At 50.6% G+C, this 14,726-nt stretch overlaps 5 protein-coding genes across 5 annotated transcripts; 4 read left to right on the plus strand and 1 right to left on the minus strand.

Annotated features, from left to right (window-relative positions):
* Nucleotides 1–115: 115 nt before the first annotated feature.
* Nucleotides 116–934, minus strand: DAM1 (DASH complex subunit dam1; the record flags this gene model as incomplete). The annotated part of the gene is made up of 2 exons (XM_062891239.1): nucleotides 394–934; nucleotides 116–341 (listed from the first exon to the last, which is right to left on the minus strand). The coding sequence occupies exons 1-2, from the start codon at nucleotides 837–839 to the stop codon at nucleotides 116–118; spliced, it is 672 nt and encodes a 223-aa protein (XP_062742565.1). The 5' UTR covers nucleotides 840–934.
* Nucleotides 935–1,728: 794 nt separating this feature from the next.
* CSR1_2 (phosphatidylinositol transfer protein csr1) lies at nucleotides 1,729–3,885 on the plus strand (the record flags this gene model as incomplete). The annotated part of the gene is made up of 2 exons (XM_062891240.1): nucleotides 1,729–3,133; nucleotides 3,198–3,885. 2 exons carry the CDS (start codon nucleotides 1,729–1,731, stop codon nucleotides 3,677–3,679), a joined length of 1,887 nt encoding a protein of 628 aa, XP_062742566.1. The 3' UTR covers nucleotides 3,680–3,885.
* A 1,326-nt stretch (nucleotides 3,886–5,211) lies between these two features.
* On the plus strand, nucleotides 5,212–5,773 carry QC762_508280 (uncharacterized protein; the record flags this gene model as incomplete). The annotated part of the gene is made up of 2 exons (XM_062891241.1): nucleotides 5,212–5,588; nucleotides 5,666–5,773. The coding sequence occupies exons 1-2, from the start codon at nucleotides 5,466–5,468 to the stop codon at nucleotides 5,771–5,773; spliced, it is 231 nt and encodes a 76-aa protein (XP_062742567.1). The 5' UTR covers nucleotides 5,212–5,465.
* Nucleotides 5,774–6,786: 1,013 nt separating this feature from the next.
* QC762_508290 (uncharacterized protein) lies at nucleotides 6,787–9,017 on the plus strand (the record flags this gene model as incomplete). Its single annotated transcript, XM_062891242.1, has 3 exons — nucleotides 6,787–7,088; nucleotides 7,146–8,373; nucleotides 8,433–9,017. The coding sequence occupies 3 exons, from the start codon at nucleotides 6,787–6,789 to the stop codon at nucleotides 9,015–9,017; spliced, it is 2,115 nt and encodes a 704-aa protein (XP_062742568.1).
* Nucleotides 9,018–9,891: 874 nt separating this feature from the next.
* On the plus strand, nucleotides 9,892–13,918 carry QC762_508300 (uncharacterized protein; the record flags this gene model as incomplete). The annotated part of the gene is made up of 4 exons (XM_062891243.1): nucleotides 9,892–10,476; nucleotides 10,541–12,286; nucleotides 12,362–12,912; nucleotides 12,990–13,918. The coding sequence occupies 4 exons, from the start codon at nucleotides 9,892–9,894 to the stop codon at nucleotides 13,273–13,275; spliced, it is 3,168 nt and encodes a 1,055-aa protein (XP_062742569.1). The 3' UTR covers nucleotides 13,276–13,918.
* Nucleotides 13,919–14,726: the final 808 nt, after the last annotated feature.

Here is a 14,726-nt window from a genome sequence, read left to right on the forward strand (position 1 = left end):
TCGAATAAGACCCGAATGTTGGCACACGCTATTACCGCAGAGGCGCATCCGTCTGACCGTTTCCACGCCATAGACACAAGCATAAGCCCTTCACGGCCATTTGATCCGCCAAGCGTCATCTTACGCCACGGCCCCGACCTCGGGCAGTACTACTTGTCCCCCTTGTTCCTCGAGTACTACTACTTGCGCCACGCGCACCCCCTCTTGTCGTTCCTCCCCTCGTTGACGATGTTGTCCCCCTAGCCGAGGGCGGTGGTACTCGGGATGCGCGACCTGTTGCAGAGTATTTCGGGGCTGGCTTCTTGACGCTCGCTGGTTCGGCGAATGATGTATCGGTTGTCCTAGACCCAAGTTAGCTGTCTGACATCTGCCATCTGATGTCTAGATACCCACATAAAAGTAGGGTCCCCATCAAAGCCATCACTTGATTGCTGCTGCTGTTGCTGCTCTTGTAACTGTTGTTCCTGCTCCCGCGCCCTCATCCTCCTGAAACTCTCCGCCATTGGCCCCTCTGGAAAGTCTACGCAGAAAGCATTCATGTTGAGCCCGTAGAGGAAACTGGCAAAACTCTCGCTAAAGCGCGCCAACGACTCGTGCATCAGCTGGAAGTGCATCATGTTCGCCTCGAGGTCGGCCATGGCATCGGAAAGCTCCGCAAAGGCGGGCTCGAATGCGTTGAGCGGGAAGGACGCATTATCGCCCTGGACACTAGATCGGGCTGATTCGCGAAACGAGGAGCGAGAGGAGGGTCGGAGAGGGGTTGTTGGTCTTCGTGATGTTGAACGGGGGCGCCGTTCTCTGTTGCCGTGTCTGTCTCTTTCCCTCTCGTCGGACGGCATGGTGACGAGTGGTTGTTTATTTTGTTTTGTTTGAATTTGGACTTTGATGCCCGAATGCAAGCGGGGCTAGCTAGCAATGGGACGCGATGACGCGCTGGCGCTGGCCTTGTCAATTTGGTGCCCCGCCATCCCTCAAAAATGCGACACGTGCCACCTACGGCTAGAAGCGCTAAAACAGGCTGAGGCAGCCACTGAACGGGATGGCGGGGTTCAAGAGATGGAGATGTTCATGCAGGACAGGTTGGATATCTCGGAGGCACCGGCAAGACAGAGATGAGCTTTAGAAGACGGGAATTTCCCCTTTGATCCAAGCGGCGCGGCGGGCACCCAAAACTCTCCGAAAACCCGGTTCTTGAATCTAGGAGTATTGCCCTGTTCCTGCTGGTCAGCATTCCTGCAGTGCCCAGTTCCAATTTTCCAGGGGAGGCCCGAGGACCGGGTTTCCGTTGCTCGATATCGATGTCGTCGTACCCCGCTGCCAATTGATGGCCCGTTTTCTTGCAAATTCCATACCGGCTTCCGCTCCGCTTCGTCCATCTTTGCCGTCTCTTCAACCCTTCCGTGTCCTTCCTGTGTCCGTCTCTCTTCCTTCCGGTCACCTCACTCCGAAATCACCTAGGATACCTCTGGAGTTTAGATGCCGGTGTAGGTAGTGTCACCTTTCAACGTAGGTACGTAACCACCCGCTGCGCCTCCACTTGTATCTACGATCTATCCTGCATTTAATATCATTTTTTTTATTTGCGCCCTGAGAGCTGACACGGCACGTCCGGGATAGCCAGGTCTCCTTCGCAAATCATTGTTCGGCCGTTTTCCGAGTTTGCTTGGCCTTGTTGGGTCTCTCCTGTTCAGCCGTGATCAGAGTGTGATCAAACCACCTGCTCGCCTTATGCAGACCTCGCTGCTTTTTAGTGTCTCGCGGTCTGCTTCCTCCCGTATATTGTTATTCACGTCAAAAAAGGGTTTCGGTGTTTCTTCCGCGCATCGTTGCATACGATTTAAGCAGGGCAATTCTTCAACGTCATCATCGCTCACCTCATTCAAACGTGACCTCACAAGCTCACCCAAGACTGAGAACTCACCTCTAGTCCAGCGGCAGTTTCAGCAAAGGCAACCTCTCCCGAGCTCAGCTTCAGCACTTTTACTCGCTGCCCTCACCGTCGGCTTAGTATACTCAGCTTACTACTCCTACCACAAAACCTCATCCAAACCCACCTCTCACTCTGAACCTCTTCAAGACATCACCCCCGAAGACCTCACAGCCATGACCTCCGAACTCGCCGCCGGCCGCCCAGGCAACCTCACTTCGGAGCAGGAAGAGAAGCTCCGCCAGCTCTGGAAACTCATCTTCCAAGTGTGCCGCGTGGGGGAAGAAAACCAAGCTCCTGCTGCCAACGTCCCTCAGACAACAACCACTATTTCCGCTCCCCCAGCAGAGGAAGAAAAGAAAAAGTCCCGTATGACCTCCCTTTGGTCCCGCTCCAGCAAGGCCAACAAATCGGAATCTGACGCCGCGTCCACGACTTCTTCTACCGCCCTAACCACCGCCGCCGACGGCGCCCCTGTCAACATCCAGCTCTCCCTCGGATCAAAGGATGGGGAGGCAGACAAGTACGGGCAAACAAAGCACTTTTACGAAACGCTCCAATCCTACCCCCCCTCCGCAATTAGGGATACCATCTGGAGCATGGTCAAGCACGACCACCCTGATGCTTTGGTTTTGCGATTTCTCCGCGCTCGTAAGTGGGATGTGGAAAAGGCGTTGATTATGCTTGTGTCGACGATGGCGTGGAGGGCGAAGGAGATGGATGTGGATGGAGATATCATGAAGAATGGGGAGCTGGAGGCGGTGGAGAAGAATGATGGGATTAGCAAGGACTTTTTGGCGCAGATAAGGAAGGGGATCAGTTATGTTCACGGATGTGACAAGCAGGGGAGGCCGTTGTGTTTTGTGAATGTGAGGTTGCACAAGGCGGGGGAGCAGAGCGAGGAGAGTCTGGAGAGGTATACGGTGTATTTGATTGAGACTTGTCGGATGTTGTTGAGGGGGGGGGTTGATACGGCGGTGAGTTTTTTTCGCAAGTTGGAAACAAGGGGGATGGGATTTAAAGGTGGTGGTGGTGGGTTGCATGCTGACGATGAAGGGGACCAGACGATTGTTTTTGACATGACGGGATTCTCGATGGCGAATATGGACTATACGCCTGTCAAGTTTATGATTAAGTGCTTTGAGGCTAATTATCCGGAGTGTTTGGGGACTGTGCTGGTTCACAAGGCTCCGTGGATTTTTCAGGGTATGTCTTTTTTTTTTTTTTACACGATCCTCCTCTTTTATCGGTTGATACTTACGAAAAATAGGCATCTGGAAAGTCATCCGCGGCTGGCTGGACCCCGTCGTCGCCAACAAGGTGCACTTTACCAATAACGCCACCGAGATGCAAGAGTACATTCCCCTCAAGCACATCCCCAAGGACCTTGACGGGCAGGAGGACTGGTCCTACAAGTATGTCGAGCCGGTGACGGGTGAGAACGACAAGATGAAGGATACTGCCACGAGAGATGAGCTGTTGAGGCAGAGGGCGGAGCTTTACAAGCAATATGAGGAGGCTACGATGGAGTGGATCAAGACTGCGGATGCGGGGGTGAAGAAGAGGAGGGAAGAGATTGCGGACAAGATGAGGGAGGATTACTGGAGGGTTGATCCGTATATTCGGGCGAGGAGTTATTATGACCGCACGGGGGTGCTGTTGCCGGGTGGTGAGGTGGATTGGTATCCGGGGGAGAAGAAGAATGGGGAGGTCAAGAAGGAGGCGGTCACTTCGCCGGATGATTTGGATTAGGGGGCTAGACGGCGACTGCTGGTGAGGAAGATGAGGAGGGGGAGGGAGGGGTGGAGGAGTTGTGTATAAGACAGATGATATATCCTAATTACTGAGTCGTTGTGTATAGAGTAGGTATGTTTTCATCTTGGAGAATGGTTAGGTAGTATATTACTTCCCTGCCAACAACAAAAAGTTTTAATCCTCATGTTTGTGTGGATCATGCCAAATTAGGAAGTTCGCTCAGGTAAGGTGTTTGACTCGAGGCCGGAGAAGGAGATTGCATTGGTGGCTGGGTAGGGTCGGCTGCGCACTCGCTGTCTAGCTTAACCTATCAATGGGTGGGCGCGGGTGGCGGCTTATTAAAAATAAAATAAAAACACGCTAGATGGAGTCTGAGGTGTCAGGGACGGGAAGGCTTATTGAAGTCGTCCGACGCCCGGTGAGCTCTTGTGCTCTGGCATTCTTGCTGGCTTTCATGATGTTGTAGTGATTATTTAGTTTAGTGGGCAGCGGTGAGTTGCTGTCCAAGCATGCATTGCCGTGGTGAGAGACACAGCCCTGCGTTGCCGGATGTTGCGAGTACGATCGGAGGGCAGTGTTCAGGAAGATCTTTGTGCTTATGAGCTCTGCCAGATAAGAAAGGGGTGTAGGCTGGGGGAAACGATGCTTTGTATATCCCAGACAGGCCATGATGTTCATACCACTTATAGCCATTTAAATCGTAAATTACATAAAGCTCTGGCATTTGAGGGCTGGCTTGCTGCTTCTACCTGCCCGGTTTGTTGAGTCCCCCGCCAATAACGGCTGGTCAGTCTAAGGCGCTGGGTTTAGGCCGGAGTTCTTAGCTATGTGTATTTAAAGACCTCTTCTTCGTGTGTGAGCGGTAACATACTGTAACATACTGGAATTCAGTAACACACCCCGAACCTAAGGTTGTCCCGACATGATCACACGCTTTTTGTGTCCTATATTGGAGTAACCAGAAAGACACTGTCTTTTATCGTAGCACTTTGCCGCAACGGCAGGTTGGGTTGTTTACAGTCCCGATCACATCGTGGCAGCCAACGAGCTCAATGTCACCAGCACGAGTGGTTACGCTATCCTAAAAACAGAGGTCTTGGGGACCATTTTCGATTTATCTGAGCTTATTCGGTGAGTGATTCAGATAGCAACCTGCCATTCACGAACATCTTGCCGGCAGCAGGCTAAGACACAGTCCTCAGAGTGAGGCTGCAAAAAGATGGCGTTTTCATCACACCATCCTCGACGATAGTGTGTCTTTCGAGGTTGATATGCATACTGCCGTGAGAAGAAGCGGGGCAGGCACCCGGTTGATTGGACTTGTATGCTTTTGATGATGCTGTGCAGCAGCGCCATAACATGTGTTATTAAGACATATGTAGTTCTGGGCGGTAGAGTGCATGCAAGTGCAGATAACCCACGTATGGTTGTCCAATCGAGCCTGAGGATTTCTTCGCCGGCGGGATGCCCAGAATGCTCTGGAGCTTGGTGGCGGCCGTGTAATGTGGCCGCGAGCCTTGCCATGGTGAGAAAAAGCTAGCTTGGGCGACAAGGCTCTGAGAAGGCGTCCGACAGTGGAGGTAAAAGGTCGCATTGGGTGTAGAATAATGGTGGGCGGTCTATATCTGCGCGGGGGGGAGGAGGATGTTCTGGGTAGGGTATAATAACGCGAGTTCCCATTTGAGTGGGTTGGGAGGATCAAGAATGCCTCGTCATTCTTCTCGTTCTCTCACTCCAAGTGCCTTATCTTATTAAGCTTACCCGGTATCTAGTTTCCACAAAGATGGATGCCCAAGTCCCGCAGATGATCAGACAAGAGGTTGATAATTACAGGCTAGAATGGGAGAAACTCCGTGACTACCTTTATGCTTTGTTTCCAGAGTACACCGAATACATCGAACTTGAGGTGGGTCAAGGCTTTTCCATGCAGTCGGTTTGCCCTCTCTGCTTTCAGCTACCTTTTCTAACCCGGCTTGTGCGCAGACACATAGAAACGACGTCTATATCGCCTGGATCCCCAATGAATTGACACCAACCGAGATGAACCATATTTACACCAATCTCAGGACGCGCAGGAAGAGGATTCGGTAAAAGGTTTAGGCCTGCGCCTTGCTGTGATATTAGGTTGATCAGGGGGGGGATAAGCTCATGTGATGTGATGGTTTCGGAATTAATGACATCCGAGCTTTCTGTTGTATTTTGGAGAAACCTGTCTGGTGATTGGAATCTTCTCTGGATGTCAATTTTGGGTGCGTAGGGTAGAAAGACAGGCAGACTTCTTGTGGGATGGGGGGAAGCCAGTGGGGCTGGCTGGTGTTAATTAGGCAGTGCTGCTGTGAATAAACCCCAAACTGCATAGGTATCTACCTACCTAGTCAAGATGAGCCTCATTTTAATACCATTTCCACTGACCATCTTAAATGTCAAGTGTCTATTTGACAGCTGTTGGCTGCTCAGAGTGCGCACTGATTATTTATTAAGGCTTGTTTTGTTTCAAATCGGATTGTATCACGTATTACGCCCCGTAACAAGGCGGACTGCCCGAGCTCTGGCGACTGTACCGATTTGGACTTCACCAAGTACCCAGCCCACATGCATGGAATGATCAATTTCCGAACAATTACCAACCAATGCCAAAATATCTGCAGAGTCTTCACATTTCACATTTTCTGCTCAGAAGTCATGGAACTTATTGGTGATCCTATGGACCATATAACACGACATCCCTTCAATACCAATAGACCTTGCCAGCTCACGGTCAGGTTGTACACCCAGCTTTTTTCCACGAATGCTGTGCACAAAAGTAGCCAACCCTTTCTGTTTGCAGCCGTGTCGGAGGCCAGACAGCTGGAAAATGCCTGGTTAACGTGTACAGCCACGGAACGCCGCTGTTTCCTTCGCCATCTTTATTTTGCTCTCCGGGCTCACTGAACATTTGGGGGGTAAACAACACAGCCGCGATGCGAATACTCAAAGTGCAATTACACCCGGCGAAGCAATCGCATCCCCTCAACCACTTCGTGTATAAGACCCCTCGTTGCCTCAGCCAGGTAAGAGTCTCCGTGGAAGAAGGCTATTAACTGCGCAACACACAAGCTTCTCAAATGTCTACCCCGAGCACCATGGTCGACTGTTACGACCAGCTTGAATCCTGCTGTGACTTCGCAGAAGCATGGCCTTCGAACCTTTTCCGCTCAAAATGCTTTCGACACACTTCGCAGTCATATCGAAAGCGAATCGCCGAGGTGCAAGAGCGGCTTTTTGATCCCAATCCTGAATATGCCTTGGTGGAGTTCCTTGAAGCATTTCATGGGGAACATGGCTTCCATTCAACAAAGTGCAATAACCTGGTTGACTTAAAGCGACATCTCCGAATCAACCGTAAAGACCCGATATGTCGACATGTGTAAGTCACCTTCCCCTCTACCCAGGACCGCTTGCCAGTGCTGACTATTCGAACCAGATTCTTCGAAGCCGAACACTCCCGAGCACCTCTAGACTGTTCAAAAGAGATGTTTGTATTCAGCATGTCGTTTCTTCAAGTCATGGCTCCTTTTGTGGACCTCCTACTGGGCTTTGGGCAGTCGCAGAACAGGAAGGAGTTCCATTATACATCTTTCCGTCACGAGAACTATCTAGTGGCGTCAAAAGTCCAGGATTTCGAAATTCCACGGCTGGGTCGATCTGGTCTGGAGATCAAGCTCTGTTACAATCTATGGAGCGTGGAGACATCTGTTGGAAACAACTCAGCGGGTTCATTCCGACAGACAGCCCTCTATCACTCCTTCGACCTCCGGTCTGGCCGGTCACTTTGGGTAAACATCAGCGTTAATGCCGAGATGAAAAATCGGATCACCGACGCGGCGAGTTCATATGAGGAATTAACAACGGAGGCGTTGGTAGACATCCAAGGCTCTTTCTCCGCAAGTCTTACTACCCACCTTGTTGCTTTCGAGTGGTGTTCAGAGAACTGGCGTCAATATATTACCAAACTGGAAACGACTTTGCGAGCAATAATCAACAAGGTACAGCGTGCTCCCGTCGGGAAAATGGAGAGCACTCTTGCGCTGGATACCAAAAATCTTCTCAAGGCACTCAAGGCTCCTATAAGCTCTTCACAAATAGTCGAGTCGAACTTGGTCACTTCCCCCGATCTTGTCAACCCAGGAAGCCCAGCCAGCCCCTTCAATTCCACGCGAACCTTCACTCGGCGGAGTACATTGAAGTCAGCGGTTATCAGTCCGCTGAACACAAGAGCGTCTACTAATTTGACTGCAACAAGTATGCAGTCCTTCCCGGGTTCCCCTGTCCGGCGAGAAACATTCTCGCCCATACTTGGTTGCCCACCGGAATCATCAACTGAGAAGAAGGGCCGAAGAATCCACCATGATCAAGATCCGTTTGACATGTTGAAAGACATTTCACTTGAGAAGTTACAAGAGCTCAACGGAATTGGAGCGGATCTGCATACCGCTGGCCTCGTGATGAAGTTGGACTCCGACGTCCTTCGTGATGTAATGAGACATTATCAAAGCCTCGTTGAAGCGGAAGAGTTTCCAGCGAACCTCAAGGCTTGTAGGCCAGTGCTTGCTGAGTTCTCTCGACGCGCCACGTCGATTGTGAGAGCCCTAGAGATGGAGCAGACACGGATTGCAACGCTGATGCTCCTCTTCCATGATGGCAGGGGACTGGTATGTTCTGCAACTTGGTCGAACCGCAAGCCTATTGCTAACACGAGAGATCATCACAGTTTGAGCATGTCCTCCAGTTTCGCAACCTGGAACAGAGCAAGCTGTTTAATGCGACTGCCAATATAAGCCAACAGCGGATGGAGGAATTCACGGAGCAAATGCACAAATCGACACTCAATATGGAGTCAGTGACCGAAAGCATGCATGTAATAGCGCAGAAGACCGAGAAGGACACATCTTCGATGCATGTGATCACTATTGTCACCCTTCTCTTCCTACCTGGAACCTTCGTTGCCGTAAGACTCGGCCTGCCGACTTTGATCGCCCATGCATTCACAACTTTACTAACATACAGCCAGACATTCTTCGGCAGCGGTTTATTCCAGTGGGATGAAGCGAATCCGGAAATGAGCTTTCCAATCTGGAAAGGGGAATTCTTCAAACTGTTTGCCAAGATATGCTTCCCCCTCATGGGCGCTACTATCACCATTTGGTGTTTCGTTTCCTATCTGCCTTTTTGGAGGGAGTGCTTGCGAGCATGCTGGAACAGATTGAGAGCATGTTGGAACAGAAAGAAGCTTGCGGACGAAGAGCAAGGAACAACCGCAATGGGTGTTGCGGAGAGGGAATTGAAGCTAAAATAGGGACAAATATGATGATCGGTATCTAGATGGTACATATGCAAGACCTGAAAAATTCCTTCTCGAGCATCTGGGCGGCCTCATCTTGATCTGCCGGCTCATCAAGCCTGTGGAAAGCCAACTCTTCCCCAAAGCATCAAGGACGCTGCATCGCCATGTACGGTGCAGCAACGCCAGGTCAACTGAGCTCTTGGCGAAAGTTCATAAGCCACAGCTATCGTTCACCAGAGAACCGGTAGGCCAATGAGTGGTTGCCTCCCGCGTCTTCGACATCGGGCTAGCCGCTTTCCCCGCAGAAGGTACAATGCCGTGAATGCCTGGCTGGGCTGTTGTGATGCGTAACTCGGCTTCCACTCCCGCCTTGCAGAATGCCTCTTGGGTCAGGTACTCCACACAAGGCTTTTCACTTGGTTTGCCCTACTGTATGTCATGAAGCAGCTAATACACTAAATGTGGGTCTCTACCCATACAGCCCAGTTGCTCATAGCATCGATTGATGTTACTCCCGATTCTTACGGTGTTGATAGCGGTTAATCTGGCGGCCAGCGGTTGAGAAGCGGATTGGGTCGCACAGGCAGACAGGCGTCCAAACTGCACAAGATGCACCACCCGCCTCGAAGTAACAGAGCCTTGTGAGGTCAACCTGGACATAATCACTCACTTTCACCGTCCCCAGCGCGTCTGCGGCTGCTTGTGACCAGCTTTGTGGTTTTTTCCAAGCTTCAGTTTAACTCCGCACCCATCTGCATGCGAAGCCCAATATGACAAAGCGCCCCCTTTACCTTATATCTTGTCATCGTTTTGCCCTTCATTGAGGGCTACCCTTCACACCTCACCACGCGGTCGCGGGGTAGTCGGTATCAGCTCAACCCTCAAGATGGCCAGGTGGTTGGACCCATTCATCGGCTTCCAGGAAGAGGTCCCATTGCTCTGCTCACGGGGCATCAATGGCTTTGGCCAGGAAGATAGCTATATCCCTTACCAGGCGTTGGAAAAGTATTGGGATCCCGACAAGATCAACGAGGTGCTCAATTCCCGCAAAGGCGAGTTGCAAAACCTCGATGTCGAAACTATCCAGACAAGCTTTCTCCGCATCTTCTCCAACCTGGTTTTCTGTACGAAACATAACGCCTTCAGGATCAGCTATCTTTCCAAATTCATCAACAATCATATTGACGACCACAATCTTCCCCTATTGCGGGACCAGCATCCTCACTCTGACCCTGCCATGGCCATCTTTTCCACCGGAGAGGAAAGTCTCGCAGCATGGGAGGCGTTTGACAAGCACCAGTTCATGTTCAACCCCTTTATGCTGGAGACAAAGTACCGACACAACCATCCCCTGGCCGAGCGGTGTATCGTTCCGTGGAAACGCGTCGGTGAACTATCCAGGTCGAAAAACAACTCCACCGTCGTTGAGAAATTCAAGATCAACTCGGACAGCGGGTTGGGTCAATTGGTGGTAAGCAAAAGGCCTCTATATAAGCATGTTGAATATCGAAGGTGTAGGCTGAACACAGGCACAGGAAACCATTGCCGTGAAGAAGATTTGCCTACGACACGACGACGAAGACCTCACACGCGAAGCCGAGGAAACGTTCTCAAACGAGCTGGTGGCATACATTGGGTTGAAGAACAACTCATCGCAAGAGGATGCATCACGATATTTCCTCCGATATTACGGCTCTTTCAGGCAGGGGGGTTGGGGCTATGTGCTCCTTGAATACGCCGACAAAGGAAGCTTGACAAACTTCTACGCTAAGAACAATATGCCCTACTACTCCTGGCAGGTGTACAATGTATGGAAAGCCATGCTGAATCTTCTCAGAGGCCTAGAGCTCCTTCACCATTTTAACAATAACGACGCCTGCCCTGCTGTGCGAGGCATCCATCAAGATCTCAAACCGTCCAATATCTTTGTGTTCGAGGACCGCGAAGACCTCACCGAAGACAAGCCGCCCTACAAGCACAAGTACATCTTCAAGATTGGCGACTTCGGGTTGAGCAGCATGCGCCTAAGGCAGACTCTCCACCCAGACAACAAAGGGACCAAGATGTACGGGGCACCAGAGATCACCACACCCACGACTGAACTTCGCCATTTAGATGGCGGTGCAACTTATAAGGTAGACATCTGGTCAATGGGGTGTATCTACTTCGAGATGCTCATTTGGATCAACTCTGGCGAGGCGGGGCGAGACGAGTGTCTGGTCAAACGTCTCAAAGAGGGCGGCCCTGATGGGGCATTTCACAACCGGGGAAAAGAGCTTGCCGCCCTCAAGGAGATGTTGGAGCTAACGCTCTCCTGCAAACGGCAATGTGACGACCTTACCCAGCCTATAGCTGAACGGATCATGCTGTCAATGCTATGCGTTGACCCTTGTGACAGATCGAAAGCCAAACAGCTTATACGAGAGTTTCAGGCGATCCTAGAAAAGACTGCTGGAGGAGACAACGCCCGCAATGGTCCGAAACCAGGTACGGCCCTTACAGGTACCCGCACTCAACCCAGTCACAACTCGCGTGGCAAAGCAGCCCATTTATCCAACGCTCAACCGCGCGCTATCTACAGTACTCATCCTTCGGGCTCACCCGATCTCATGACAGGATATCCTTCACGTGTTGCAGCAAACGATCACAACAAAAGCGAAGACGGCGAGGACTTTGGCAAGGCAGGCCATTCTCTTGGGCCACCGCTAGGGCCAGTACAAGAACCGCCCGCTCATCGCGTCCATCTTTCTGCCGCATATCGTGGCGACAACCCTACCTCTAACTCACGGACTCCGCTTAGGAGCCACCGTACCCTGGCCAGTGCGCATGGTATGCCACACTCCAATCAGCACAACCTTGAAGATGTTGCTGTTCCCTTATTTGGCGGACAGCGCCCTCCATCATCTGCTCTTTCACCTACGCACAACCAAGGTCTAAGGCAGGCATTCTTTGTCACACAGCGGCCGTTGTCAGTCGATTCCGGAAGGGCAGCGGATAGGCATTTAGGTTCCATAGAAACCATGGTGGGCTTTCAGCCTGCCCACTCTCAGCCCGATACAACCTCGCCTGTTTACAGCCCCAGGTCAACCCGACAGGGGAAGTTGCCTGCCTCGAGACCAAGCAGTGATCCAACCGCCAGGCGTGGGGAACAGGATGGTCCTTTCGTCTGGGATATTCTTGTTTACAAAGAAAGTAGCAAGAAGAGGAAATGGCCACTTGGATCATCTGAACACTTGCTGGGACAAACCGACGCTCTGAAGTATCAGCAAGACAAAGAACAGGTGGGGAACAATATTTTGTCTTTTAATCATTAGTACCCAAACACTATGGCGTTCATTTATTAACCAGAAGTGTAGATATTCATCGTCGGTGACTCAGAAAGCATGTGGGAGTACTGGAAAAGTGTTGTGGATACTTTCGAGGCGCTGTCCTACCTGGTCAAGGCGTGTGATCCCGACGGCATTGAGCTCTATCTCATCTCGGAACCACAGAAGAAGAAGAAGGCGAACAAGAACTCAACTACCGACCTTGTAAAATTTTTAAGAGAACTCAAACAGCCCACCAAGCAGAACAGCAACATCGAGTCGAGCTTCAGTCGTATCTTGGAGAACGTTAAGGTGACGATCTCGGACACGGCGAGCAATTCAAGCCGTGTGTCGATTTTCAGACCCCAATCTGGAGCTGGAATCAGCATCTATTTTTTTACCGATGGTGTGTGGGACGATGACGACAAGCAGGGGAACCCAAACATCGCTCACCCGATCCAAAATTTGATACGACAAATGCAGCAAAATAACCACGACCGAACCAAAATCATGATACAATTTATCCAGTTCGGTAACGACCCAGCTGGAACCAGGCGCCTGAGGTATCTTGACAACGGGCTCAAGTCAAAGCTGGATGAGTTGTAAGTTCAACTGTTCAAGTCTTGCCTTTATTTCAGCTCTCGTTGCCCTGGCTTACTAACTTTACCGCCCTACCCAGTGACATCGTCGACCGCAAACCATGGAACAGCAATGTCTGGAAAATACTGATCGGAAGCCTCAACCGCAACAATGACAAGGACAGCGATGACGAAGAACAGGACGTATTCCACAACGCACAAGAGGGTGACAGATTGGGTATCCATGACAACAGTGTGGCGAGCTCCTCGCCCTTACAAACCACGTGGTTGCCTCCGAGACAGACCACCCGGGTCTCCTCGAACTCCCAGGCGCATCCCACGAATTGTCCATTCAGAATTGGACGAGGCGAGTGTACATGCCGTTAGTATGCGGGCTGAACAACGAGACTATTTGGGGGGGATATGCTCTTTTCTCCTCTCTCCACCGTACTGAACCCCTCCACTTTCCGTTCACACCCCACATAAAGGACGACTGTTCAGGGTATCTCTCTTCTATGTACACATGGAGTTTTGGAGATCGAGATCATTTTTCTTTTTCTCGTAGTCGTCAGGAGTCTGTGCTTTCTTCTCATTTTTTTATATACTTTCGGACAACAGAACATGATTGCGGGGACTCTGGTTGGTATATATCTCTTACACAATGGGCAATTAAAGAGTCTTCGTGAGGCTGAGCATATATGTTGGGTTTATGAAAGGAAGGAAATTTGGTAGATGATCTAGGTTTGAGGCGTTTTTCTGGGAAAGCAGGGAATGGTTTACATGATCTGTCTTGGTGTTCAGGAAAGACGAAACAAAGATACCCTTCTTGTATATAATGTTTATATTACGGCCAGTACATAGCCTTTCTCGTTTATTTCTCCGTTACCAGTTCAACACATGGCCTTTTCAGCGTTAGCAAGATATATGGGTGTATATCTGTACATACCTGTTACCTTTTTACAGACATAAGAACGTCGTTAAGAGGGGGTTTGGAATGAGTGTATAAGATCCGAAAGCTTCCAAGTTACCTATGGTTCTTCGAGACTTCTTGAATGTTTCTGACACTTCTTTGCTCGCTTCCCCATTAACTTTGCTCCCACATTAAACTTTCCCTCAGGCCCAGCCCAACACGCCCTGATCCAGTCAAGGTAGCTTTTAGCCATGTTTTTCCTGCCACTGGAAATTGTTTAAGCGAGTGTCCCCTCCCGATTCATCCTTCATCACTTTTTTCTCATCTCCCTAAATTCATCAACACTTTTTGCTCAGACAATAACCTCCCCTCCATCATGCCTGCCGGACCACAAACCCAACAGGCGAATACCGAAAAACGAGAGCCCTTGAAGAAAGCAGTCGAAGGTCTTCTCTCAGACGAACTCCTATTTGCAAACGAACTGGAGGATTTTCTAGAACAGCGGAGGAATCGCGCCTGCGCCGACAAAGTCTTGACAAATGTCGCGGAACCCAAGGATGAAGACCCAGCACTCGTTCCTGAGGTCAAAATGGAAGAAACCCCTGCACCGATGACACCTGCAGAGCAAGAGATGGCCGAATGACGCGACCTGATCAAGAAACTTGAGGGCTGGTAAAAGGAGAAGTTCGCAAAGCTGACACAAAGGCCGGTGACGGAGTGGAAGCCCTTTGATGACTTGCAGATTGCCGCGTTGATGGCGGTTGATATTGAGTCACTTCGGTACAATGTTGACCGAGCAGACCATGGTTTCTTCTCTACCGAGGGCAAGGAACGCTTCCTTGACGACGTGATCCTGGTGCCCTTTCTCGTTCGTTGGTGTACGTTGATTTCCTCCCATGTCAGACTTTATCATCATTGCCGATCCGAA

Source organism: Podospora pseudocomata, chromosome 5 (genome assembly GCF_035222375.1).
Source record: "Podospora pseudocomata strain CBS 415.72m chromosome 5, whole genome shotgun sequence".
Classification (NCBI taxonomy): domain Eukaryota; kingdom Fungi; phylum Ascomycota; class Sordariomycetes; order Sordariales; family Podosporaceae; genus Podospora; species Podospora pseudocomata.